This window comes from Vanellus vanellus, assembly GCF_965231255.1.
Source record: "Vanellus vanellus genome assembly, chromosome: 15".
NCBI lineage: Eukaryota > Metazoa > Chordata > Aves > Charadriiformes > Charadriidae > Vanellus > Vanellus vanellus.
In genome coordinates, this window is record NC_138920.1 from 2,273,994 (window position 1) to 2,301,842 (window position 27,849).

The window sequence follows — 27,849 nt, forward strand, 5'->3', positions numbered from 1 at the left end:
GAGAGGAGGTGCGGCATCTGAGGGGACATGAGCAGGACATGATAAGCTGCGGTCAGTCAGGGGGGAATCTCTGTCCTGACCAGACAGTTTGGCAGCACCGGTGCTGAGGGAGGGTCCTGATCGGGCCAAGAAAAGTCACTTTAAGGTGTCGTCAGCATTCTTGAACATGAGGATGGCATTGTAGATCTTGAGTGCTGGGCCCAGCTTGACACTCATAATCTTGACGATGTCAGCCTGCGTCAGCAAGAGGAATGCCTCGCCATCGATCATCTGGAGAGGAGAGTAGGGACAAAGGCACTCACCGAAAACCCAGGCTGTGGCTTCCTAAGGACAGCCAGCACAGGCACAACCTGGGGACGTGCACAGTCACACTCACCCTCAGCCAGGTGCCGCAGACGATCCCAGGCAGGGGCCACCCACAGCACTCCCAGGCTGTCCCAGATAAGGCAGAGCTGGGAGCTCATGTGCCCAAGAACAGGGCGGAGAGGGGAAAGGCCCTTCCCGCGGCCGCCCCAGGAGCTCACCCTGCAGCCGGCCCGGGCTTCTGTGCCAGAGCGCAATGGGCACAGCACACAGCCAGCAGGAAACCTGCTCCGGGCAAACACCCGTCCATTCCCTGCTCCAGGTCCCGGCACGCGTGGAGGCTGCCCCCAGCTCAGCTTCACGTGTCTGAGTGCCCTTAAAGCACAGGGGCCGTTTACTAACAGGCTGGGACACTTGCTGTACCCAGTGTGCCCAGGATTGGCCCGCCCTGGGTGCACTGCGCATGCCGGGAAGCAGCCTCTGCATGTATGTCCCCAGAGGGGTCTAAAAGCAACGAACCTGGCCGAGATGGCAATGCCACCCAACTGCTGTGCTGGTGAGAGGATGCAGGCGGGGAAGGATGAATGGATGAGGAGTAAGCAGCTTCCCTCAGGAGCTGATGGTGCTATTACGGCTGCAGTGCCATCCTCCTGCCGCTCCCCCATCCTAGCCTCCACAGAAGGGCCCTCCCTCCCTCAGCCACGCTGGGAGAACAGGGCAGCACAGCTCCTTGGGGCATCAAGCACAGCATCCCGCCACCGTATCTGCACAGGCAGACAGCAGCACGCTCAAACACAGTGGGGCTGCTGCCCCCAGGGCTGCAGGGTGGGATCACGGCCAGGTGCTGGACATGCTCTCAGCATTCAGCAGCAATCTGTTGCAGGAAGGCCACTGGCCACTTCCTCCCTGCCCTGTCCTTGGCCACCTGCACTCATCCTCCAGCCCTTCTCACCTCATCCTTGAAGAGCTTGGCTTGGTCCTCGCAACCCGTCAGAGTCTGAACAAAGCTAAAGACCTTGGAATAAACAGAGAGAAACGTCAAGACAGAAGCAATGTTTCTGGCTGGAGACCCGCCATGAGCCCACATCCTCACTTCCACAGAGGCATTTTGCACCCTGTAAGGTAACACGTGGCTGTCCGGGCAAAGGCTGTGGTTGCAGCACCCTCCCATGCCTAGAGATTGCCCTTGGACCAGGGCACAGGCGCTGGCCTCCTCCAGCCCCAGAGCAGCAAATGCTACAGCAGCTTCATCTCCAACAAGCCGTCTCCAGCACAGCCAGATGATTCCCACTGAGGGGCTGGGGCAGGAGGGGGGCACACAGGAAGGTACTGGGGAAATCAGGCTGGGCTGACTGCTGGGGCTGGTGCCAGATTCCAGCTACCCAGGACTTAAGAGGGGCCATTGCAGATGCCCAAGAATGTGAACAAAGGTGACGATGAAGAATTTGAGGTAAAGATTTCTTTTTTAGAGAAACAGTGAAGTGATTTCTTATCTGCCAAGACTATGTTTTAATTTTTTAGCTTGGCAAAGATGAAACTGATTTCTTTGGAAAACTGTACCATGCTAAATGAAGTGATTGCCATTTGCCTCCACCTGCCTACCCTGAGCTAGTGTCACATTCAAGCCGAGCAAGAACCTGGTAGTTCTGCACGTGCTTCCCAGCAGCTGCCATCAGGGCTCATGTCTGGCAGCTGTCTTACTAGCCTTCTCACTAGCCCAGGGAAGTGGCCACTGAAGCACCTCCATGCCTGGCACGTGTACCATGGTGCTGCACAGCCAGGAAGAGCGTCCCCAGCCATGCCAGTGGGTTAGGAGCCAGCAAACAGTCTTCAAAACCATCTTACCTCATCAATGGTCCACTTGGCCACTGTAGTTGCCGTGATGCCTGCCACCCCTGGCAGGAGTTTGCAGTGCTGCTCCCAGCAGAGCGACAGGGAACGGTCGGGGTGGGCAGACAGGGCAGACATGAAGAGCGACTGGTGCATATTGTCTGAAGAAATAGCTGGCAATAGAAATGCAAGATGCAATACAAGATAGAAGGACGAGAACATCCCATCCCATCCTACAAGCCTTGGGGAGGGTCCTGTTCAGGGGAGGGCCCAGGGCTGGCAGCAGATGGTCTCATGGGTCCAGGTATCAAGAGCTTGTGGTTGTCCCTTGAATTAATAGGATAGCAGTGTATCCAAGTTTTCAGTTTTGTGGGATTGGGGATGGCGGGGGAAGTTTAGAGACAGGCTTGGCTTTGCCTTGTTCTCATCACCTTCAGTTGTTCATTTTCCATACTGAATTAGATTTCAATGTCAAATTTCACACCAGAATGCCATCCCCTATCATTCAGTTCATTTCACGTTTTTAACAAAGCTTTTTCCCTTTCTCTCTGCTCCAAGGAGTCAAGGATGGCTCCCAAGATGAGATTCTCATCATTCACCCCCAGCACTGGGGTAGGCAGCAGGACCGCCCATGGTAAAATGGATACTGGCTGGAATAAATGTTGGTCATCGCCTTATGTCAGTCATCAGAATTAAATGCCAAGCAAACTGTTCAGCATCAGTTTCTGCACTGCAGGAATAACTTGGGACTTCACAGCCACACTCGTGTTTTGGGGCACAGCAGCCACAGGATGAAGGTAGAGCATCCCTGTCTGAAGAGGAAAAAGCACCAGGGAAAATGCACTGCCAAAGATTGGGGATCCTAATTTCCTGCCCTAAAGCACTCAAGGATTTACAGACATAAACCAAGAGACACGGCGAGGGACCTAGCAGAGCTCTGGTAAGAGGCAGGGACATTCCTTGTCAGATGGTCAACCTTGGTAGTCGACCACAAGCTCCTCACTGGTGCTCACCTGTGTGAGGTCTGACTGAGTGAGCCAAGGGAGACCTGCCTCCAACAGCCACCACCCCAGCTCCTTGAGCCTCGCCCCTGTGATGACACCACGGCAGAGGACGGCACTTACTCTGGAAGTCTTCCTGCTGGATCTTCCGGTACTTTGGAGGTCGCCCTCTAAAGAGACAGGAAGACTGATTTCCAACTGGGTTGGGACTGGCCCGAGAGCCCTCCTCCACACAGCACAGAGCAGCAATGCCTTGGCAGTGGGAGCAAGGATTACCTCTCAGACCCTGACCCAAAGGGTTGACGGCTAAAGATATAAACATGGGAAGAAAAACCAAGAGAGGTGCCCAACAGAGCTGGAAGGACACATGCCAGCTGCCAGCAACCATGCTCCCCCCGCAGTCAAGGAGCCTCTCCAGCTTGGCCATCCCTCCCAGGGATGGCAGTCACGGCACAGGGGCCCTGCACTGCTGCATGGGGCTCACCGGGCTCACCCCTACCTCCCATGGTGCCGAGATTTCTTTCGCTGAGGGAAGCCAATCAGGTTCCTCTTGCGAGTTGAGGCCTCGGTGTCAGACAAGTCTGCCTTAAGCCTGCCCTGGTTCTTCTCTGCCAGCGGGCACCCTGAGAGGCAGTAATGGGCCGTGAATCTCCCAGTCACGTGTCCTGACCCGTCACAACCCGGCGTGGGGCACTTCCTAGAGAACAGAGGGGAGGCAAGCGTTGGACCCGGCTCAGAGCAGCGTGGGGGGGCGATCCACCAGGGCCACCCTTCCAACCTGAAGCAAGGGAAGCTGTAGCCCTGGCCATGGAAAGCAGAGTAAAGATGTGCTGAACAAACTCCAGGGTGAGGGCACTGAACACAGTACTCGAGGTGGGGCCTCACTAGTACGGAGGTGCAATCACTTCCCTAGTGCTGTTGGCCACACTATTTCTACAAACACCCATCCCACCGCCTCTGCTGCCATCACAGCGAGCCTGTGCACGTCACCACAGTGCAGATCAAGCAGGTCATTTGGGTTCACAGAGTCTCCATCTTCCCTTCCTTGCCCCCACAGACATCCAGACTAGCCTCAGACTGAGGAGGAAGCAAGTGTCACAAGCGTGGCCAGTAGAGAAACCCCTAGGAGCCAGACCTGCCTTCCCCATCCTCACAGATGCTGCACTATACTCACTCCTCTTGACACCAGCCTGCCGTGCTGGGGTTGGCACTCCATCGTGCCCGGTTTCCCCTGGAAAAGGTCATGCAAGCGACTGACAGCTGGGAGAGATGCACTTGTCCTTCTCGGGACTTCACAGCTCACAACCTCACAGTGACAGTCATCCATGAAGGGCGGGAGGAACATCGTTCTTGCAGCCGGTATCAGTGAACAGCATCTTAGAGGCACTGTCCCCTGTGTAACCCATACATCCCCACAGGTACATGGGCACGTAGGGCACCCCCAGGGGCTCTGGGTGCCGCAGGACAGGCACAGAGTAGGAGCTCACAGGAGTTACACTAGCCATGGGCTCTGGACCACCTTGGGGCCTGGCCTGGGGAGAGCGAGGGCTGCTCCTAAGCAGGGGGCAGGGCCAGGCGTGGGGTGGGCGCAGGGAAGGGCTGGCAGCTGGTGGGGATGGCGGGTACGGAGGAGCGGAGGAAGGGCCGGCAGGGCAGCTGTGCCCCCCTGAGCTGCGCTGGGGAGCTCACCTGTGGTGAAAGCTGTACTTGGAGCTCTTGGTGTGAGGGATGCTCTTGCAGCCCAGGGTTGGGCAGCCCCCATGGGCAGAGGAGGCTGGTTCCTTTGGCCCTAGACCAGGAGGAGAAACAGGAGAGAGACTGTCATGGCTGTAGCCCCAGGCAGAGGCAGGGCTCTAGAGTCCCTGCCTGTGACAAACAGGGAGGACTCTAACAACTGACAACTCCATGGAAAAACCCTTCATCCCTGCCCATCCTCAGACAGCACCTGCCCTCCCATTTCTGCGCATGGGCAGGTGGCGGTGGCGATCAGGCACGCTTTAGCCCTGGTATGAGGGACTGACCCAAGTGCAGGACTTACTGAGAGGAGGCTGCAGTGGGTGTCCAGTTTTTGAGCACCAGCCTATGGGGTGGATGTCCGGATGATCCGCATCAATCCAGAAATCATAGACGTGGCTCCAGCCATCAAAATGGATCTAGGGAGACAAGTAGAGAGGTCATCCTTCAAACTTCAGGGCTCTGCTCCACTCCTGGGACCTGGCACTGGGACCTGCCATCCTCCACACAGTGCGCTTCTACAGATGTCCACACACTTTGCTTCTGCAACTGGCAGAGTTGGGAAGGGCAGGAGCAAGCCAGCACAGTGCCTGGGCACAGGCTCGGCACCGAGACTCCAGCACTCACCTTTATCCTGTGGTCTTCCACGTCCTCCACACTGGCCACTCGGATGAAGGAAGGAGTCCTCCTGTCCACTGCCTCCAGCTTCATGTTGACCAGGAAGCCATGGGGTGGGCGCTGGGGCCAGGAAGAACCCAGGTCAGTGGGGAGCAGGGCCGTGCTTCGGGCTCCCGCGCCCCTCAGCAGCTTTCCCTGCAGCATGTGCTCCTCAAGCCCAGCTCCCAGCCCCAGCCTGTCCAGGTAAGAGCTACCCCAGTTCACAGGAGAGAGTGGGGACAGGCCTCCCGGATCTGAGCTGTGTTTTAACAAGATGGGAAAGCTGTGCCCAAAGGAAGAAGGTGTCCAAGGGACGTATTTTGGGGCTCTATATTGCAGCCACACTTGGCTTGACACAGCTGCTGTTGTTGCAGCTGGAGACAACAACTATCAAGTAAGCCTAAACAAGTTCCCATCACCCAGCTCCTGTCTAGCTGAAGGGATGGTCATACTTTCCATTTTTCCTAGTTTTGAACTATTTGCTCAGGATAGCCGTGACTTCTGAACCTTGAGTGTAGATCCAAACCCCAGGCCTGCAGCAGGAGTATGCTGAACATCACTTGACTTTTTGTAAAAGCAAAGACCTGCCAATGGAAAAATCCTGAATTCCTGCCCAGGCGCAGTGGAGCAGATGATGTGGCACTCACCACTTTAAAGGCCCAACCTGGGACAGCAGATGCTCCAGTTTCCTTTAAGTACTTTTCCCAGGTGAAGTTGTCAGGGTCAGGATAATCTAGAAGGGGGAAGATGCAGAAGGTGAAACATGCCTGCAGGAAGACAGCAAGTACACTAGAACGTCCTACTGCCTTGAAGGACCAACCAAGCCTGTGCCAGGCACACGAGAACCTGAGAGACATCAGTAAGTGCTACTGTTTTCTCACAGACCATGAAATCCAGGGTACAAGGAAGCAGAAACATCTGGGTCTGCACAGACAGCTTGGGTCCCCCTCGTGTCTCCACTTGGCCCAACACAACCATGCTGCACCTGAACACATGTACAGGAGCCTCAGTAGCAGTGTGCCACCTCCCTGGCTGTGACCTGCTGTGACCTTGATGAAGGAAACCGCCTGGGCCTGCAGACAAGCAAGGGCTGTGTGGTTTGCAACCCCTGAATCCCCATGTCACCCTGGGAAGCCTGTCCCCAAGGGGATCCACCAGTGAAGGCTGTGCTCCCGAGCCACTGACTCACCTTGAGGAGGTGTGAGGGGTTTGCCGTGCTCCTGACACCATCCAACTGGGTGGATGTATGGACTGCTGGGGTCACACCTGGAAAACACACCCAAACTCTTACAGAGGGCTGAGACCCGGTTCATCACCGCCAGACAGTATGGGCCACGAGGGCCCAGAGCAAAAGCCCCTGCAGAAGCTGAGGTCTTCTACAGCATCCTTGTCCCTGAATGACACCAGGAACCATGGGCCGTAGCAAGGCAAGGGCTAGAGCGGGGTCACCCCAGCTCAGCAGGGCAGGACACAAACATGCCCTGGGTGCAAGTTCTGCTGTAGAGCTGCCCAGGGAACAGCAATGCTTTGCTGCAAGCGGGGAGACAGGCTGTGCCTTTCACAGCTCAGAGGGGTGACACCTGAGCAATTGGAGGGGGGCGGGGGGCTCATGTCCTGGTCATGGCTTCCAGAAGGTCATAGCCCACTCAGGTGCTACTGCTTCACAGGTCTGCCCTGGGACAGAGCAGCCAGAGACAGAAACTGCTGCAGCCCCACAGCTCCTCAGGGTGAGAAGCAAGAGAAGGTCAGAGGGCTCCAGCCAGAAAACAGAGTTGCTCTCAGGACCCTGGTTGTGTTAAATGGCCATTTTAATTGGCCTTAACCAACCTCACCTGGGACATTTCCCCACCCCAGCCACAACCCCCTGCCTACAGACCCAGGAGCTCCTTCTAAAATCAGGCCTTCAGACTCTGCATCGCAGGTGGCCCTGTCTCCCACGTGGGTTTCAGGGCAAGCCCACAGCATGCAATCACATCTGTCTTTGCCCCATGTTAACTGCAGGGCCGTGGCAATGTCCCGGGAGTAAAGGCTTGCCCCCCAGCACATGGAGGTGAGACTCTACCTCACTGGACCACTGGTGGCCTGTCTGCAGCAGCATGCTGGGATTGTCCCACGCTTTCCTGAGCATGCTCTCACTCTTGCTGAAGCAGTGGTAGGGTGTCTCCCCAGCACTAGCACCCCGGGAGCCCCTGTGCACTTACCAGTAGTCATAAGTATCATCCCAGTTGTCAAAGTGCACCAAAAAGCGATTGTCCACCACGTCAGTCACTGTGGCAACACAGATCAGGGAAGGGTTCATGCGGTCCACAGCTTCGAGCTTCATGCCCACCTCGAAGCCCGGGGAAGCCTCATGCTGGGGGGAGAGAGGAGCAGATTTCTTTCAGAGCCACAGTCCCAGCGCCCTCCTCACCACTTCCTTTGCCTGCTGCAAGGAGGCACCTGCCCAAACCCTCCCAAAACCACATCCTCCCTGGCCTCCAGGCAAGCCCAGGACCACTCTGGATCCCAGAAGGGCAGTGTCCTGCTGTGCATGCAAGGAGAGAGGCAGAGGGTAAGTAACTCAGCTTGGCCACACAAAGAAAGAGGAAAAGAAATCTTCAGACCCTCAGGATCTTCTATAAGCAGTGACCTCCAAGAGGAAAACAGCCTCCAACTTACACTGATTCAGATTTTGTCACAAAACACTTGTTGCGGTCACACTACTCCAGTAGTAGCAGCAACCAGTGCCCTATGCTGGGCAGGAGGAGCTGGGATGGGGCCCTTCATCCTACCTTGCCTTTATTTCTTGGCTCCAAATCTGCAAAACACTGCATCACACCCACTAGTGGGATCGTTGCAGCAATGAACAGGAGGGATTAGACACAATAACTCGGAGAGGCTGGTTTATCAGTAGGTTGTTTCCTCTGCAGCTGACAAAGAAACCATGAGCACTTTGCACTCTATATTCCCACTTTCTGTACCCAAGCTGCCAGAGAGGCAGAGGCAGAAACAATGAAGACACAAAACAAAAACAAAAGACTTATACTTAAGAAACATTAAGTGAGGAGTTTTGGCAAAATAATTGTTGAGAGTAGCGGTTGCTTCTCCTCACCAGTACTTTTGCAATAGATTTAGCTGTTCATGAGACTGACCTGGATGAAACTATGAACCTGAATAACCTCAATTTCTGGGCACACCAAACAAGTATCCAAGCTGCAGATCCTCAGCACCAAAGCAGGCCACATCTCATTAAGTAATGCCAGCAGTACACTCTGCACTGCGACTTGAGAAGTGTGGGGCGGACAGAAAAAAGCTCAGCACTGGCACAGGCATTCTGCTCTGCTGCAGAGAAGAAGTCACACCTGAAACTGGCTGCTCATGGCTTGGATGGGTGTATGCTTCACTGGGTAAAGAACTGGATAGATGGCCGGGCCAAAAGAGTTGTGGCAAATGGAGTGAAATCCAGTTGGCGGCCAGTCACAAGTGGTGTCCCCCAGGGCTCAGTGCTGGGGCCGGTTCTCTTTAATATCTTTATCAACGACCTGGACGAGGGGATTGAGTGCACCCTCAGTAAGTTTGCAGACAACATGAAGTTGGGTGGGAGTGTTGACCTGCTTGAGGGTAGGACAGCGTTACAGAGGGATCTGGACAGGCTGGATCGATGGGCTGCGGCCAATGGTGTGAGGTTCAACAAGGCCAAGTGCCGGGTCCTGCACTTGGGCCACACCAACCCTGTGGACGCTACAGGCTTCGGGAAGAGTGCCTGCAAAGCCACTAGGCAGAAAAGGACCTGGGGGTGTTGGTGGACAGTTGGCTGAATATGAGCCAGCAGTGTGCCCAGGTGGCCATGAAGGCCAATGGCATCCTGGCCTGTATCAGGAATAGGGTAGCCGGCAGGACTGGAGAAGCGATCGTCCCAATGTACTCCACACTGGTAAGGTCACACCTTGAGTACTGTATTCAATTTTGGGTGCCGCAGTACAAGAAGGGGGTTGAGGTGCTGGAGAGGGTCCAGAGAAGGGCAATGAAGCTGGTGAGAGGTCTGGAGCACAAGGAGCGGCTGAGGGACCTGCGGTTATTTAGTCTGAAGAAAAGGAGGCTGGGGGGAGACCTTGTTGTTCTCTACAACTACCTGAAAGGAGGTTATAGAGAGGTGGGCGTTGGTCTCTTCTCACAAGTTACAAACGATAAGACAAGAGGAAACGGCATCAAGTTGTGCCAGGGGAGGTTTAGGTTAGACATTGGGAAAAACTTCTACAGTGAAAGGGTTGTCAAAGACTGGCACAGGCTGCTCAGGGAAGTGGTTAAATTGCCATCATTGGATGTATTTAAAAGCCGTCTAGATACGGTGCTCAGGGACACGGTTTAGAAGTGGGTCTAGAAGAGTTAGTTAACAGTTGGACTTGATGATCTTAAAGGTCTTTTCCAGCCATAATGATTCCAAGATTCTACAATTTTAAAAGTCTCTTCCAACCAAAACGATTCTATGATTCTATGAACCTGCAGGCTTTGGCAGGAAGGAGAAGCTGCTACTCACAGTGTTTCGGATCATGAAGAGGTGCTTAGGAGCTGCCTGAGCCTTTGTTATCTTCAGGTAGTTTGTCCAGCTGAATTCTTCTTCCTTATAACCTACAACCCCTCAGGAGGAGAAATGAGAGCAGCGAGTTCACAGAGAGCAGCCAGGAGGTCATAAGGCTGAACCTGGCCACCCCCAACCAGCCCTCACCCTGCCAGGCGTGTCCTGCGTGGGCAGACAGGTTCTACAGCAGCCCTGGGAAACCCAAAGCCCGTGGCTCAGGCCCAATGGCTGATTTTGAAGGAGGGCTAGTGGAGTGGAAATCCAGAGCTCAGCTCCTTCCCAGAGAGCATCAATCCCACCCGCCCTGGGGAACAGCTGCTGGCTCGAGCCTGGCATGGGGACACCCAGGGTGACAGGGCTTTGCCCCAAAATGGGAGTGAGCAGAGCTCGTTAGCGTGATGGGTGCTGGACAGGTTGTCCTGCACAAACCCCTTCAGCACAGCAGCATCCCCTTCTGGGCCCCATGGAACCACCCAGTACCCATCTCCAGCTCTACGTTTGGGGACCCACTACTTGTCCCCCTCCTTCAACAGCACCCACCAACTGGGACTCACTAACCCCTTACCTTTTGGTGGCTGGAGTTTGTGCCCCGTCTCTTCAAACCAGCCAGCGGGGTGGATATCGGGGGAGTCCGCATTCAGCCAGAAATCATGGCACTCAGAGTAGCCATCAAAGTGGAGGCGCATCCGGTAACCGCACACCTACCAGCAGGGAGGCAGGAAAGGAAAGGACCATGGAAACCTCCTGCTGTCCCTGGCTGAGGGACCTCAGCACCTCCCCTCCCACACGCAGTTGTAGCACTTAGGGAAGCCAAGGGTCAGTCATAGGTCAGTGCCAAAATCAGGAGGCACATGCCAGTCCCAAAAGATGTCTAACACGGAACACAGTAAGTGCAAGGCCACCACGAGCCAGCCCTAAGACGGGAGGTTCAGGCTGGTGTGTGGGATGCCGTGGTGGGGCACCTTGCTGGGTCCAGCAAGTACAAGGATTCCCTTTTCTGCACCCAAGGGAGATGCTGGCGTGGGGATTTTGGCTAAATGCCATGCTACCTTGGTGAAATCTCTCCAGCAGCAAGAACAGCAGCCACCGTTGTACGGCTGATCTCCCTGGCTCCCTGGGGAGCACTGCGAGGCAAGGCTGGTTCAGAGAGCCCCACAGACAGAGGGCCTCCACAGACACAAGGAGGAGCAATGGGATGCTTCCACACCCTCCATCTCAAGGGCTCAGATGTATCTAAGGGGCATCAGCTCAAATATAAGAAGCTGTTGCCATCACCCCAGTCTCCCCCCCATGGCTCTGCTGTGTCAGGGTGAGGGACAGACCAACTAGGCTGGGGCATGACAGCTGCTCCGCAGCACTGTCTCCTGCCCCTACGAACTGGAAGAAAACTCCCCATTTGCTTGATCGATGTGCTGGAGCGCCAGCTCATCTCAGGCAGTGACATGCAGGCGAGTGCCCAAAGCCTGTCCCCTCCACGGGCCAGCTGGCAGCACCTCCCCTCCCACAGAGCCTCCCGCTACGCAGACGCGAGGAGGAACCAGGGAACATGGGAACCGGAGGTGCCTTACCTCCGCCACTGTCAGGATAAAGTACATAGATGGGTGCTGCGGATCGATCCCCTCCAGCTTCATCCCCACTTTAAAGCCATTCTTGTGCTGGGAAGCTACTTGGTACTAGAAACAAAAATTAAACTACAATGTAAAAAACAACACAGGTAATTGGGTCCAGAACCATCCCAAGGAGCAACCATCAGGCAACGGGAGCTGCTGGGACCAGGAGACTGTGGGCCACAGGTTACGTTGTCATCCAAATTTTAACTCTTTCCCATAGAAAAACACAGTCTTCCGCCTCCTTGTGGGTTTGCGTCTCTTGCTACCGGCAGGGCAGGGTGTCCCTGGGCTAACAGCCGCAGCCGGGGAGAGCGGGACATGGGCCTGGCTCCTCTTGCACTCTGGCAATCAGAGGCCTGGGAGCAGGGGTGCAGTGCAGCAGCGTGGCCTCAGGAGAGCCCGCACCTGGCTATGAGGAAGGGCTGGAAAGGCTCCACCACCCTGCCAGACCCACAGGGGTGTCCTAGGCAAACGTGGGGTGCTTGGGATGGGGGACAGCACCCCACTGGGGAGTGGGACTCGGGGCAAATCAAAATTGGAGGCTGACTCGTCACCTCCTCGTGAAGATGGGAGCTTGCTTATCGCTCAGAGCCCCGCAAAATAGGGAAGCAAGGAAGAGAGGAGAAGGAGGAGGGGTGGGAAAAAAAAGGGAAAGAAAAGAGAAGATGAAAGAGGGAAAAAGACAGGAAAATCCCAACTCACATCCTGGAAGAGATCTAAAGGGGCAGCGACAGCTTTCTGCTCCTCCAAGTAGGACGCCCAAGACCAGCCTTCTTTCTTCTCCTCACTGGCACCTGAGCGCAGCACAAACGCACACACAAGAGGTGCTGCTGAGGGTCCGCTCCCGCCTCCATCCCTGCCTGCCTCGGGGCAGTGCGGAGGGCAGGCGAGTGCATGGGTCCCGCTGAGCCTGCGTCCCGCTCTTACGCACCGTCCTGCATCCCTGCAAAGCTCAGCACCATCCTACCAGAGCCCATTCTCCAGCAAACCTGGCCGGCTGTCTGAGGAAGGACAGAGCCAAGAGGCCCCCTCTCACACAGGTCCCCATGACCCAAATGTCCTCCATCGCTGTACAATGCTCTCATAAAGCCCCCAAGGAGCCTGAGGGACAAGCCGTCCTGTGCAAAGCATCAGGACACCTCTGCAACCAGTCCTCCTCCAGCCAGCATATCTGAAAAGGCCACAGCACTGATGGATTTAGGACAGCCAGCAGGATCCATCCAGAGGTTTGGGAATCACTCCCAGCTGCAAGGGGCTCCCAGCCAGTCCAACCAGCAGTGGGCTCATCTCCCACCACTGCTCCAGAGGCACCAGCTCTGCTATCCTCTGCTCCAAGACTACCACCTCAGCCCCCTCTTGGGACACCAGGGCCACCCAGATGACCTAGAGATGATGCATTTGCCCTCATGGTATTCACAAAAGAAGATCGCATTGTCTCTTTATAGGCAGGGAGGTGATCCTTCATGCCTTCAGCCCCTTTGGGAAGGCCACAAAGGTCTTGCCTGAGGCACACGAGACACAACCCAAGTCTCTTGCTCTCCAGCCACTTTCTCTCCATGCTTTGTGGCACCCGAAGGGACTCCAGGAGTGCTGTGCCTAGTCCAGCACTGGGTAATTCACAGCTACAGGTCAGTCATGGCAGACAGCCTTGGGTAGGGCAGGCCAGAAATGCGGGGAAAAACAGACTAACTCCTTCCTCCCTTGGTCTTGGGGGAAGCGGAGATGGAAAAATTAGGAACTTGCAGAAGAAATTAAAGCTGAGCTTCAGTAAGCAAGGTTACTAACCTAGATGCTTCGCTAATACTTAAGAGTGATGAACCCATTTATTATTCTTTAGGACATAGAAAAAAGCAGCAGGCATGTTTCAGAAATCCATAAGGACAAGCTCTGCACTTCTGTAGAATGACAAATACACCTGGAGAAGCATCCAGCTGTGTATTTTGTTTGCTGATGTACTTCTAAAATAAGAGGAAATAAAATGCTGAAATAACAAAGCTCAGCACTGCTTACTTGTATGCAGCAGGGAAGGTTACATGCTCAGGGCTCAGACTGTAGAGAAAAGGACCTGGCAAGCGAGTATGAAATCCCTTTTTAATAATGGTTAACTCAGTGTAACATCAGGGGTTAACATCTGGCCCCTGCTACTGTCCCTACATTTGGCTACGGAGAGGAGTATGAAGCTGGAACAGTTTAATTTTAAAATTACTTTGAGTATGACCTTTCACTATTCAAAGACGAACGGTTTCCCATAAATGTTTATTTTCAGTATTTTCCCAAGTTTTCCTTCCCCCTTGCCCCCATCGCACTGCAGGGGAAAAAAAAAACAACCAAACAAGCAAACACTGCATCTCTCAGCTTGTATCCTTTCCCTCTGTGTCGACAGCTCTGCATTTGAGATCTCCTCTGATAAGGTCCAGGAATAGATCCCCAAAAGATGAGACAACCCCAAATCAGCTGCCTTTAGTGGCAACAGACCTACAGGAGCAGCTCCCAATCTTGCAAGCTCCCAACCAAGAGGGAAGCTCCCTGTAAGACCATCCAAAGGGAGGGCAAAGCCAGACATGGCGCAGAGACACGTTATTGCTCAGGATAGTGCCTCTTGGAGAAAACACGGTATCCACGAGCAACTAATAAAATCAGCTTCCAAGGGGAGGGACCAGAAAGCACTGTACAGTATGGCTGAATGCCTGAAGAAGATACAGCCATATCTGTAAGGGTGCGCCCATCCCATGGAGAGAAAGAGAGGAAAGGAGAGAAATGGAAAGAGACAGAGAGAGAGCAGGATCAAGCAAGCAGAGGAGCTTACAAGCCTTCAGGAACATGTACCACCGCATTGCACTAGGTGTTTGACTCTGCTGGAGCACCAAAAGGCTGGCCCAGCCCTGCAGCACTGCAGCAGGACCCCACAGCCGTGGCAGGAGCACTCACCCCACCGCCCGCCCGGCCCCTCCGTACCGTGCTGGCTCCCGTTCCATGCATCAGTCTCTGGATTGCTGATGGCAGTGTCTCCTGCCAAGTTTTTCCTCTCTTCCTGCTTTTCCTCCTAAACATGAGAACAGACAAAACAGAAACCCATCATGTTGGAGATCTGCACAGAGGTTTATGCCACCCTCACACTGGTGCCAAGGACCACACTATGCCTCCACAATATCCATGATTTGACTGATGCTTGGGCCAGAAATAGGCAGCCAAGTGGATCTGATGATGGGAGCCCAAAGGGGGATTTTGGTGCTAAGTGGTAGCAATCACACCTGGAGTGGATCTGCTGCAGTCAGGGCTGGTAAGCAGAGCTTCCTTGCCTTGTTAAAGTCTCTCTCCCTTCTCCAGGACACACATCAAGCAGACAGACACTCTACTTCGACACTTACTTTGGTGGCCCAGACTCAAGAGAGCAGTTGAGAACGCTAGAAACCTATGTTGTGGTAAAATTGACATAAACTAGGAAAATGAGATGTAAAATGTAATTGAAGCAACCAAGGAAACCTGCTGCTGCTCACGCCCTCTGTACTGTCCCAATCCTATTTAATTATTTACCTAATATTAAAATAGAGAAATAGTAACTACACATGATTTATCTACGATTCAATTAAGGAACTAACCACCAGCCAAAGTAGCATTGTTGATAAGCAGGGTATTCCTGCCAAGAGAGTGATGAACTGTAGGCCTGGTCAGCAAACCGAGAAAAACACTCGGAACTGCCAAGATCAGAGGAGAAGTAGGTAAAAGGGAATTTCAGTAGGAGGAGATCGCAACCACCGACTCATTGACCACCTACCCAAATGACACCACTTACTCAAAAGAGAACAATGGAAGAAGACGACAGAGTCTGCACACTAATTTACATGGGAAGCGAAGAAATCTCGACCAATCATTAAAGAGAAAAAAAATGAATATGTATTATTTGTTTGAATATGTAATAATCAGTGTACAAAAGTGGAGATTTTTAAAACTAAGGTGTGCTCCTGTTTTGGGATGAGCACCCCATTTCTGCGCATTAATGGAATAAACTTGGGAATACCTCTGCTCTGTGTGTTATTGGCTTGCACACCGGGTAAAGAACCCAGATTTGGGACAACACCTCCAGCCCGATCAGGTCTTGTCTAGCACTGCCGAATGCGAGGCGCTCAGCATGCCAAACAGCAAGCCAAGTGTCTAGAAGCCCTGATGCTCCACATATTCAAGTCTTTTTGTTGTATTAACCTGTTGTGTTAACAGCCAGCAGGTTACCCCTTCGACATGGAGCTGACATAGCACTGAAAAGCACCGATGAGACCTGCGCACATCCGCAGTGCATACAGGGGTGGCCCATGGCCCACCCTTGACATTGGCACGTGCGCACACATGCCATTCCTGCCCTCTTCCTACCATTTGCTCAGATTCAGATTCTTCCTCCGAAGGGCTCTGGTAGTCCTTCCTCTTTCGTTTCTTCACCGGCTTGAGGATTTCGGTGGCATTGGTGGTGCTGGCAGAGTTTTCCACAATGACAGACCTGCACAGAGGAAGGGAGAGTAAACCACTGCAGCACGTGGCAATGGCTGGAGTGTCAGTAAGGGAGTGGCTGCTGGAGAATCACTGCCACCTCATTTCTTACTCACACATGCCCCCATACCTCCTGACTAACGTATGCATTCCTCTTAGTGCACAAGTTGGCAAGAGATTAGAACCGGGGTACAGACCAGAACCACCTTCACACACTTGGGTGTCAGAAACCTGAACCCAGAGATGAATCAAAAGCGAACTAGTTTCATAGCATCAGAGTCACACAGATGCCGGAAAACAAGTCCCAGGAGTCACACATTAGTAAGCAGAGGGGCTGGAAATGCCCTCATGACCCACGCCTCCCACTGCTGCTCAGCCTGGAAGCACCCACTGGCAGCAACCTCCTGCTGCAGCCCTGCTCCAGAAGATACGTGTTTATGAGGCCACAAATTGGGCAGGAGAAAATCTGGCTCCTGTGCTTCCTGCTGTCCCCTGGGGCAACTCTTCATCCCCTCCGCCACTGTAGTCAGGGCACTCTGCCTACAGGAAAGAGGGAAAGAAGGGGGGTCCCCAGCACCTGCCAGAGACAGATGCACTTGCATCCCTTGCTGGAGCGTGTGGACCAGGGGAGGGAGGGAGGGCAGACAGATGGATGGGTACGGCTCTGCATGGAGCAGGCTCCCCTTCCTTTACCTTTCTTTGAACTGCTGGTGACAGTGCTCGCTGCAGAAGCCCCTGCCTTCCCGGGCTCTGTCTGACACGTGTCTCCGGCCACAGGTATCACAGTGGCACATGCTTTCTGCCACTGGCAGCTTGGTCTGCTCTGGCACATCTGAGTCAGAGAGAAGAGGAGCAGTGAGGCACAAGGTGCAGCAAAGGAAGGAGAGCAGGAAGCAGGAGACATTTGCTTCACTCAGGGCCTATGCCAGACAGCGCCTGCTGGATGATGGTACCCACCCCAGGAGTGCCACAATGATGCCCTTACCCTGAGCCACAGTAGGATTGTCCCTGCTGGTGGGCGCCACCTCCGAGTCCCCATCTTTCTCTGTGTGATCCTCCTTTATAGCTTCCACTGGAGGCATCTTATCAGCACTCACCACCTTCAGCGTCCCATACTCATTTATTCGAAACTATGCCATTGAATGAAAAAACAAGGGAAAAATAGTTAACAAGGAGGATAGAAATGTAACTTGATAGCTAGTGGGTACACGTGAGCTCTGAGAATGAGAGGGACACGGCTTGGTCATTAGTGTGTCCAACAAGAGGACAGCTCTTCTGATGACAGAGGCGAGCACTGGACCAAAGTCACCTGTCCTGCCGCCCCTGCCTGCAGTCTGTGCTGGCCGCTGAGCCACTGCCTGCACCGGGGTGAGACCGGCACCGGCCGGCAGCACAAGGGGCAGGGTGATGGCTGGAGGATGTGGTGCCCTGAGGCTGAGTAGCAGCTGAGAAATAAGTGCATTTTGTGCAAGCTATTTAATGTACCGAGGGGTACACCTAAAGGCACCTGCTGTCTGATAAGCGCAAGGCCACTGATTCCAGGGTGAGTGCAGGAGTTTGGTGAGAGCCAACTCCACGGCACAGCTTGGAAAGGAAAGATGCCCTGCACAGCATGTAGCATCCCTCTGCCTCCCTCTGCAGGGCAGACCTGCTGCAGCCCCCCAGGCACCATGTGCGTGCTCTCTCTGCTAAGCTCACAAGAAAGGAGGGACATAGGAATGGGGCACAAGAAGAGCCTCACAGAGCCAGGACAGCCAAGGGATCCTCCAGCTGGGGTGCGGGTACTGCCAGGGGCCACATCACATGCTGGTGGTCCCTGCCTGCCACAGGCTGGGGGACTACCACTCACAAGGGCAAGTGGCTTCGGGAAGCGATGGGGAGGGGGGCAAACACGGTGGCCCAGGGCTACACTTACCCGCAGGTTACTCCCAGGCAAAGTAGCCACCCCATCCTTCCACTCCAGCACACGGACTGTGCTGCAGGTCTGCACCCCGCTGATCTGGGGAATGACAGTAGCTGTGATGGGCTCGCTCCCTGCTCCCCTCTCTGGCCTCTCGGCCCCTGTGCTTCTCTGTGGTTCCCGGGGGAATCGCTGAATTTCTAAGGTGCTCGTGGGAAGGTTGATGGTAGTGGCATTTGCTTGAGAAGGGAAGAAAGGAAACAAACAGCGAGAGGCATACACAGAACACTTAACTGATGGAAACAAGGCTCAAAGGCAGCACAAAGTGACAGAAAGGACAGTCTCCCAGCCGAGGGCTCAGTGCTGTGGGCTAAAGCACCCACAAGCAGGCAGCATGACCCAAGAGCTGCAGCCAACAATGGCTTGTGCTGGGCAGCAGCACCAACGCTATCCACATTCAAGGGTTCCTACTTCAGCCTAACCTCAGATTGTTCCTGTGATGTGGCAGGATTGTGCTGGTGAGCTCCTGGACTGCACCTTCCAGTTCAGTCTCATTTCAAAGGAACACACGGTGCAGCCCAGGGCCTCTCTGCAGTGAGAACTGAGGCACAGGGAGGATGAAAAAATGAGAGATTTTCTTCTAAAGAACACCCGTGATCTCACCTAACACACCCCCATGTTTTGCTCACACACCTCCTGAAAGACACTGGTCAGCTGGCCTAAAAATTGTTGTCCCGATTTTCAAGAACAGTAAGAAGGACGACCTCGGTAATTACAGGCCTGTCAGTCTCACTTCAGTGCCTGGTAAAATTATGGAGAAGGTTATTCTGGGAATTACTGAAAAACACTTGAGAGACAATGAGTCACTGGCCATAGCCAAGACAGGTTAATGAGGGGAAATCCTGCTTACCTAACTTTTAGTTCCTTTTATGAAAAGGTCACCCATTGGGTTCACCAAAGGAAGCCAGTGGATGTGGGCTTTTTGGATTTTAGCAAAGCTTTTGATACTGTCTCTCGCAGCACCCTTCTGGACAAAACGTCCGGTGTACAGCTAGACGAGTCCATAGCATGTTGGGTGAACAACTGGCTGAACAACTGGTTGGGCTCAAAGACCTACAGTAAATGGGGTCACATCAGGCTGGTGGCCAGTCACCAGTGGGGTTCCCCAGGGCTCAACTTTAGGGCCAGCGCTCTTTAACGCTTTTATAAATGATCTGGATGCAGAAGTCAAATGTCCATTAAGTAAGTTTGCCGATGATACTAAATTGGGAGGAGCTGTGGACTCCTTCAAGGGTAGAGAGGCCTTACAGAGAGATCTGGATAGGCTAGAGAGCTGGGCAATCACCAACTGTATGAAATGTCACAAGAGCAAGTGATGGATTCTGCACCTGGGATGGGGTAAGCCTGGTTATATGTACAAACCAGGGGATGAGAGGCTGGAGGGCAGCCCCACGGAAAGAGATCTGTGGGTTTGGGTTGATGGCAAGTTGAATAGGAGACAACTGTGTGCCCTGGCAGCCAAAGGGCCAGCCGTGCCCTGGGGTGGGTGCATCAGGCACAGCATCGTGAGCCGGTTGAGGGAGGTGACTGTCCCACTCTGCACTGCACTGGTGTGGCTCCACCTCAAGCACCGTGTGCAGTTTGGGCACCTCAATAGAAGAAGGACATCAAACTACTGGAGTGTTTCCAGGGGAGGGCGACCCAGATAGCAAAAGATCTTGAGGGCAGAGACTTAGGAGGAGCAGCTGAGGTCACTTGGGGTGTTCAGCTTGGAGAAGAGAAGGCTGAGGGGTGCCCTCATGGCAGTCTGCACCTTCCTCAAGGGGGGCAGCGGAGGGGCAGTGCTCATCTCCTCTCTCTGGTGACCAGCGACGGGACAGGAGGCAATGGAAAGAAGCTGCGTCAGGGAAGCTCAGATTGGACATGAGGAAAAGGTTCTTCTCTGAGAGGGTGGTGGGTGCCTGGAACAGGATCCCCAGAGAGCGGCCCCAAACCTGTCAGAGTTCAAGGAGCATCAGGATGATGGCTCTTAGTCAGTTTAGTTTTAGTTAGGTTTGGTTTTAGACAGTCCTGCGGGGAGCCAGGACTTGGACTCGATGATCATTATGGGTCCCTTCCAACTTGAGATATTCTACGATTCTACGACAATGCAGCAACCCAGGAGCCCACATGCCCTGCAGAGCAGGCACCCAGCAACACTGTGCTGCACTGGCACAGGGAGGTTTTGATTGGCCACAAATCATCCAAGTGATGTGGGATAAACACAGAGAACCTCTAAGATGGCAACAGCAGAACAGCTTTGCCTCCCAAGGTTTGGGAGGAGCACAGATATACAAGGAGTGTGAGGAATCAGTGGTGGGGGAGAACGCTGGGGAGGACAGTCCCACATACCTGGTATAATGAAGGCAGTCGTTGGCAGGTGGGTGCTCTGCACAGTGCTCTCGGTGGTGACCACATGGACGCTGACCTCCCCAGCGGCATTCCCCTTCGTGCTTCTCACAACCTCCATCTCTGCTCTGGTGTCCATCACCTTGCCTGGACACAGAGCGAGATACTGAAAGACAGCAAGGAAGAAATTGAGTTGGGTAAAAGTACGAACACGACAAAGGAATGAGAAAGAGACTGTGGAGGATGATCCCTCCCTTTCCACCATCTCCCAGCAGAAACCCCTGTAAGACATATTAAAGGTCCACTGAACCCAACAGAGAACAGCATGAAGGTCACAGCTGGTACCAACATGACCTAGTAAAGCCCCTGTTGTGAGATCCCAGCTCAGAGTCTGCAAATGCCAAGGGATTTTTCTTACCTAGCACCACCATAAGGTGGTCCAAGCCTAGCAGGTCCACCAAAAGGTTGCTCCTGGCTCCCACTGGGGCCTACACCACTCTGACGCAGACTGACTGAGGGTTGGCAAATCCTACCCTGGAGAAGACAGAGGTCCCTGAAGTCACCCTTGATCTTCTACCTGGCTGTAAGAGAGAATTTCACAATGGACAGGAGTTAACTGGGGCGGAGGTGGTGGGGAACATGCAGCTGAGTTTCTCACAGGACTGGTGACGTTCAACCCATTTCGCCATGAATTTCAAGGACTAGGCAAGGTTGTCAGGGCCACCCGAGGGCATTACTGGGCCTTACTGGCCCTGACCAGCTTCCTCTGGGATCCCCACCCATGGGCCCAGGAACTCCATGTCAGGCCACCTTCAGCCTGTCTATGCCACACCGCAGCAGCGCTGGTCTCCAGCTGCTGTCTGGCAGCAGCGGGACCTGACCTGCTGGCTGGTGTCCTGGCTTGATCTCAGACCTTGCCTGGTGACCTGAGCTCCTAGCTGGACCTGGCCACAGTGGCTCTGCCAGTTGCCTTCCTCGGTTCCCTGTCCCTGCCCCAGCAGGCAGGATGGTGCCTACACCAGGATGTCCCCAGACCGGGGCCTGCCCGCATGCCAGAGGGAAGAACAGAGTTGCCTCCCAGTGCCCGGGGTGCCTCGGAGAGCGAGGGCTCTCGGTGCTGCTCCTGCCCTAGTGAAAAACACAGAGCTAAGCAGAAAACCCGCAGTACCATCGGATGCGCTCAGGGAAGGCGGATCTCTCTATGCCTACTGAAAATGATGGTCCAAGTGTCCCAGAGACTGCTGGAGGCTGGGGAAGGATTTGGGACCTGCCCTGTTTCCCACACCCTCTTCAAAGCACTTGGTGTCAGGAAAGAGGTGGGGCTGCTATGGGGCTAAGTAGGGGACTACGGTCATGTCTTGATTGCTTTTGATGCATACCTGAATTTGAAAGAGAAGACAGCCATGTGGAAAACAGGATGACCATTTCAGTGAAGCATGGTTAAATACGAATTTGGCTACAAAGGGTAAAATCTGGACTTTTAAAACCTGAGACATTAAGATCAAGATGTTACAACCAGAGGGTAGAAAGTGGGATGGTGCGCTCACTTTAGGGGAAGATCTACTTCCTCCTCTCTCTTACAGTGCTGTCAGGTTTGTGATCAAAAATACCTGATGTTCAACTGACAAATAGTATGGACCTTTAAGGCCCTCCAGGTGCAACGTCAGAAAGGCCGTTAAGTGTCAGGAGAACTGAAGGAACTGCATAACACAGCTGGACATCAGACTCCAACTGAAAGCCAAAACGAATTGGGCAGCCAACCTGTCTTGGTGCTTCCACCTAGGAACCTATCTGCTTTCTCAGGCACTTAAATCTGATTTTTTTTTTTGAGTCATCACTTGGGTCAAATGTTTCAAGGACAACTCCTCATTTTGTGTGAACTATTGGCTTTTGGTTTTGTTTAAACAGAACTTGGGACTGGAAGTGCCTAGAAAGGAAGAGAAATAACTAGATCCAGTGTCAAAGCTGGGTGATGCTCAAACTCATCTCCGTACAGCAGTCTATGATGTGAACACAGTAGCAAATAATTGCACAGGAAACAACCAGCAGTAATTATCACGCGTCAAACACTCTCCAAAGCCTTGCGGGGCTGCCAGGTGATGCCGTTGAGACTGGTTCTCCCGTGCCTTATGTGTTCAGGGTAAACAGAATTGTCGTGGGAATTTGGATTATGGGTTGCGGTGCTATTCCTTAAACTTGAAGAACTAAACAACTGAGATTTAGAACTCAACCTCCACACAATCTCTCCTCTAACAACCTCCTGGGAAAGGCCTCGCTGCAGCAAAGGGCATGTTCCCCCCACCACACCACAGCTGGGCAGTCCAGCTCAGAAGGTCAGGAGCCCTCCAAGGAGCTTGAGGGAGGCAGAGGAGCCCATCCAGCCCACAGCCTGGCCCTACAACAAACTGTCACTCCTTTTCTTCTTATCTGCTCCACAGCAGCAGTGTCTGTGCTTCCCCTGGCACCTCTGGCCAGAGCAACCTCTTTCTTGGTGGTAACCTTCCCGTTACACCTTGCCCCAACTCCTGACCACTGAGCATATACGGAGAACAAATTCTGCAAACAACTCCCCCAGCATGTGTCCTACTCCTTTCCACAGGGGAGCAGACTCTGAGGTCCTGGACACCACAAAACCTTATGCTTACAGACATCTCAAGCCACATTTTTCTCCTTTTAAGATCCATGGGGGGAGATGGGCCCAAAGCTATTCCAAGGCCACACGTGAGCAGCAAGAACATTGCTGGTGTGAACTTGCAAGCACACCATTGCCACAGCTGAAACCCAGCGACTCCCAGGGTTCTCCCACCTCTTGTCAAGGGCTTCCATAGTGTTAGACAGCAATTTACCACCAACACTGCTCACATCAACCATTGTTAAACTTTTAACTCAGGATTTCCAAGATAACCCCCGCACAAACAGACCCAAGCCCCAGAGCACTGCTCTGGACCACTGCTTCTCAATGCTCTGGAGCCTTGCTGGTGGGACAGGTGTGGCCATGACACAACACCCGGGCTGCAGAGCTCCATCCCCAACCCAGAGGGGTGAGAATCGGGATGGGAGACATTGTTTGCAGCTCAGAGTTTTCAAAATCCTGGCAGAAACCCCCCTGGAAGCCCAACCTGCTCTGAAATATCTCAGGTGAGGAGCAGCATCTGAGGAAAAGGAGAGAACAAGCATCTCTGTAAAGGAGCACAGCCACAGCTATGATCTGCCCTGTCACATCAGGAGAAAGACACCGACACACATCCCCTTTAACAACGGCCTCTGACAGATGTCAGGGAGAGGATGCCCATGGCTGAGACAAGTCTGGTTGCTTCAGCATATGGAGCCAGATCCCGGGCAGGTACCACCACCCCAGAGATCACTTTAAGAGGTCTCCTGCAAGCTCTAGTATGACCCATTAAGGATTACAGGATAATTCAGGCTGGATTATTAGAACCTCAGGAGGTCTCTAGTCCAACCTCCTGCTCACAGCAGGGTCAGCTATGGGATCAGACCAGGTTTCTCAGGGCTTTATCCAGTCTGGTCTTGAAAACCTCCCAGGATGGAAACCATACTTCCTGCAAATTAGCATAACTAGCAAAACAAACTAACACGATCCCTTTCTGGTGACTGCTCTAGATGATGAACAAAAAGTTTATTTATCTTCTAAATTTTTTATTTAGTTGGGATCTTAAAAAGCTTTTGGCCCCAGTGCCATCTGATAAACCTCTGCCCGCCCCGACAGGACCATAATTAGGCCAATACTTAGCAGCTTTCAAAAATCCCACCATCTAGATTTTAAAATGACAAGCAATTGTAGAGGTGAAAGCTATTTTGGACTTATCAGTGAGGCTCTGAGTTCTCCATTTTTCCTGGTATTGAGTGTAATTCCATATGTCTTCCAGAGGGTGTAGGTCAGCCCTACTCCCCAACAAGCCTGCCATTCAGTCTTTCCTTTACATCTACAGGGACCTAAAACTCTGTACACCCACTCCTCCGAGGGACAGCCCACTCGGGGTCCCACTCTGGAGAAGCCAGAAAGGAGAAAAGCCACCCTAGGAAACCCCAGCCACACGTACACTGTGGTCCCTCCAGAGACCACCACGACATGCTGGCTGGAAGGAGGAAATTTTCAAGACAACTTTCATCCAGGGGCACTCTCTTTCGTGGCCTGCTTTGCTCCAGTAAAGCAGTTCTTGCAATCATGTTCTCCATGTGTGGGTGCATATGGCCATCTGTCTGCAGTCAGACCCCGCCAGCCTATTTCAACCAGTTTTGACAGCAAGATTAGATGTCTCTGTAACAGTGGTCTCTATCAGAGTAAAACCTTCAAGTTTGGAAAACCAAGTATCTGCACAGAGAACGCGGTCTCTGCATTGCCCCTCACCTGGCAGGGGAGGGCATCATCCTGGAGCGCAGGCTGGATCTCTTGAGCACCACATTGTGGCCAGGGACAGCTGATATGTGCACACATATTCACAGGAGCAGAGGAAACTGGCCCCAAAACACACGTTTTAAGGCAACGAGGCTTCACTGGTTCGGCCGCTCGCAAAGTTTCTAGCTCATCAAACAAGAATCGCTGGGTGTTGGCACACCAGAGCTTTGGACCAGTGGCACAGGGGCTTGGAAAGCCAGCATTTCTACGGTTCCTATGCAAATGAGCCTCCAACTCTGCCACAGTCTCACACCCGCCCTCTCGCAAAACCACAGCACAGCCAGGGAATGATCTGATGTTTGGAAAGAGGAGGGATATGCCGCATGCAACAGGCCACAGAGGAGCACGGAGAAAATAAGTTCCCAGCACAGAGACATTGTACAGCTCCGTCAGCACTTTAGAAAGCACAGTCTGGTCAAAATATGTGTTTCTTTTCACCACAAAATTGGCTTCAAATAACTGTATTTCAAACAATATTAACGTGTTTATTGGCTTTGTGGCTTCTCAGGTTTTTAAATATTCCTGAAATCTGCCCTGGGATATGCTGGGGGCCACCCAGCTGGAAAGCTAAAGCTTGACAGAAGAGGCCCTGAGTGTCCTGGTGGACACCAGGTCGACCATAAGCCAGCAAAGGCAGCAAACGGTGTCCTGGGATGCCTTAGGAGGAGTGTCACAGCAGGGGGAGGGAGGGGTTCTTCCCCTCTGCTCAGCACCGATGAGGTCACCCCTGGAGTGCTGGGTCCAGTGCTGCGCTCCCCAGTACAGAGAGACAGGGACATACTGGAGAGAGTCCAGCGAAGGGCCATGAAGGTGATGAAGGGACTGGAGCATCTCTGCTCTGCTCCAGGCTGAGAGAGCTGGGACGGGTCAGCCTGGAGCAGAGCAGGCTCAGGGGGATCTCATCAATAGCTGGAGGGAGGGTGTGGAGAGGACGGAGCCAGGCTCTTCCCAGTGGTGCCCAGGGACAGGACCGGAGAGGCAAACTGACACACAGGAGGGTCCCTCTCAACATCAGGAAATGCTTTTCCACTGTGAGGGTGACCAAGAACTGGCACGGGGTGCTCAGGGAGTTGGTGGAGTCTCCATCCATGAAGATACTCAAAAGCCGCCTAGACAGAGTGCTGGGCAGCTGCTCTGGGTGGCCCTGATGGAGCAGGGGGCTGGGCAAGGTGACCTCTGCAGGTGCCTCCAACCTCCACCAGCCTGTGATTCTGTGAATTATTTTTTTCAGGTATTTCATTAGCCATAACAGAGAACTTCCCCATCTTTATCAACAGCTGATGTATAGGTTATTAATTACCTCCAGTGGCAAAATCGAGCCTTTAAGAAGAAGCACCAGCTGGGATCATGCTAAAACTGCAAGAGGTACACCAGAGCACTGCAGAGACATGGTGGGCTGGGAGCTGCTCTCTTGGATCTTCCCCTGTCTTCTGGCATTGCCCAGGGCAGGCTAACGGCACAGCAGAAAGTATTTATTCCATATACACAGATGAGCAGAGTCAGTCACACCCTTTGCACATGCAGGTGCCCAGCAGAAAAGGCAAACACACACACCCCTTCCAAATCTGACTGTGCTTTAAACCCTCTGGAATAAACCAGGGGCCACAAAGCCCTCCTAGGTTCTGTTGCAGTGTGTGGTGAGGTTTGGAATGGACTGCGGTATTTATCAACATCACAAACCAGGATGAAACATCCTTTTGTGCAGTAAGAGGCTGTTCTTGTTGTACATTTCAAAATAGTGAATAGATTCTGTGAAGAGAGAGATCGGAGGGAGAAGGGCAAGAGTGCAGCAAGCTACCTTCAGCTTTAGGTTCAAACACAGCTATCAAGGCAGAGACACTTGGGCTGGGTGTTACCTGCCCTCCCCAGGAGCGTCACTGCCACCGGGACTACGTCTTGGGCCTGTGGATCTGCTCAGACCCACAGGTGGGGCGAACAAGCGGTTACCATGTGCCACCCCAAATGGCTCAAGGTGACACCATCCAAGCTCAATGCCAAGGCCAGAAGACAGCCTGAAGCCTGGGCAGCTCCGACTGGGCGCAGACCCCCTGCCACTGCTGAGAGAGGCACAAAGGGGACACCCACACCCCACCTCCCGCTCTGCTCCCGTAAGCCACTGCCTGCTGAGAGCGCCAGCCCTGCTGCAGCACCAGCCCCGCACAGAGTTAGGGCATAACACAGATTTTTCCACAAGTAAAAGTTACACTTATAAGCAGGCGGAAACGTCCAAAGAGGATCGATACACGATCCCGAAATACTTCAAAATGCCCAGTCTTTTATCTTCTAACGAAGAAATAAATCCAGAACCTGTCCTAGACCATGTGGAGCAACCTCTCGGTAGCCTGGGCTGCATGTCCCATGTCCCGCCAGGCTGGACTGCAGCCCTCCATGCTACAGGACCCTTGCAAGGACTGCAGCGGTTCCAGGACAGCACACACTCACGTGATGAGCACACACTCACGTTGAGAAACACCACAAGGAACATGGTCAAGTGTCCACCCTGGAAGAGGCCTCCAACCTCTGTGTGTCCCAGAAAGGATCCCTCAGGAAAGACAGGGGAGAAGAGCTCCATTCCGTGTCTCTGCTGGACACCGCTGGGTCAGGCCTGGGCAGCGCCTCGTGCCACACACACCCAGCGGGGACCAGTCCGCCCAGTGGGACCCACAGCCACACCAGTACAGAACTTATCCAAAGAAGATATGCACTTACACCTTTTTTTTTTTTTTTTTTTTTTCATTTTTTTGGTAAGATATCCTCCACCTTTGGGCGTAGCGGCTTGCCTTGAGGAAAAAAATACTTTGCCGCACATCAACCTGACAGACCTAAACCGTCCCCCGCGGCGGGGCGCAGGGGGGGCAGCCCCCGGCCCGGCCCGGCCCGCTCTGCTCCCCGCCGCCCCCTCCCCTCCCCGGGCCGGGCCGGGCCGCGGCGCCGCCGGCCCTGCCCCCTCGTCCCCCGTCCCCGCCAGCCCG

The 27,849-nt window shown here is 53.6% G+C and overlaps 1 protein-coding gene across 1 annotated transcript; it reads right to left on the reverse strand.

The window, feature by feature from the left end:
- Positions 1 to 118: 118 nt before the first annotated feature.
- Positions 119 to 20,599, reverse strand: L3MBTL1 (L3MBTL histone methyl-lysine binding protein 1; the record flags this gene model as incomplete). The annotated part of the gene is made up of 21 exons (XM_082491011.1): positions 119 to 270; positions 1,256 to 1,318; positions 2,149 to 2,306; positions 3,258 to 3,304; positions 3,634 to 3,831; positions 4,824 to 4,923; positions 5,173 to 5,287; positions 5,496 to 5,606; positions 6,173 to 6,258; positions 6,715 to 6,791; positions 7,727 to 7,878; positions 10,042 to 10,142; positions 10,649 to 10,784; positions 11,652 to 11,756; positions 12,396 to 12,480; positions 14,627 to 14,736; positions 16,059 to 16,182; positions 16,866 to 17,004; positions 17,158 to 17,302; positions 18,088 to 18,311; positions 20,464 to 20,599. The coding sequence occupies 21 exons, from the start codon at positions 20,597 to 20,599 to the stop codon at positions 136 to 138; spliced, it is 2,547 nt and encodes an 848-aa protein (XP_082347137.1). The 3' UTR covers positions 119 to 135.
- Positions 20,600 to 27,849: the final 7,250 nt, after the last annotated feature.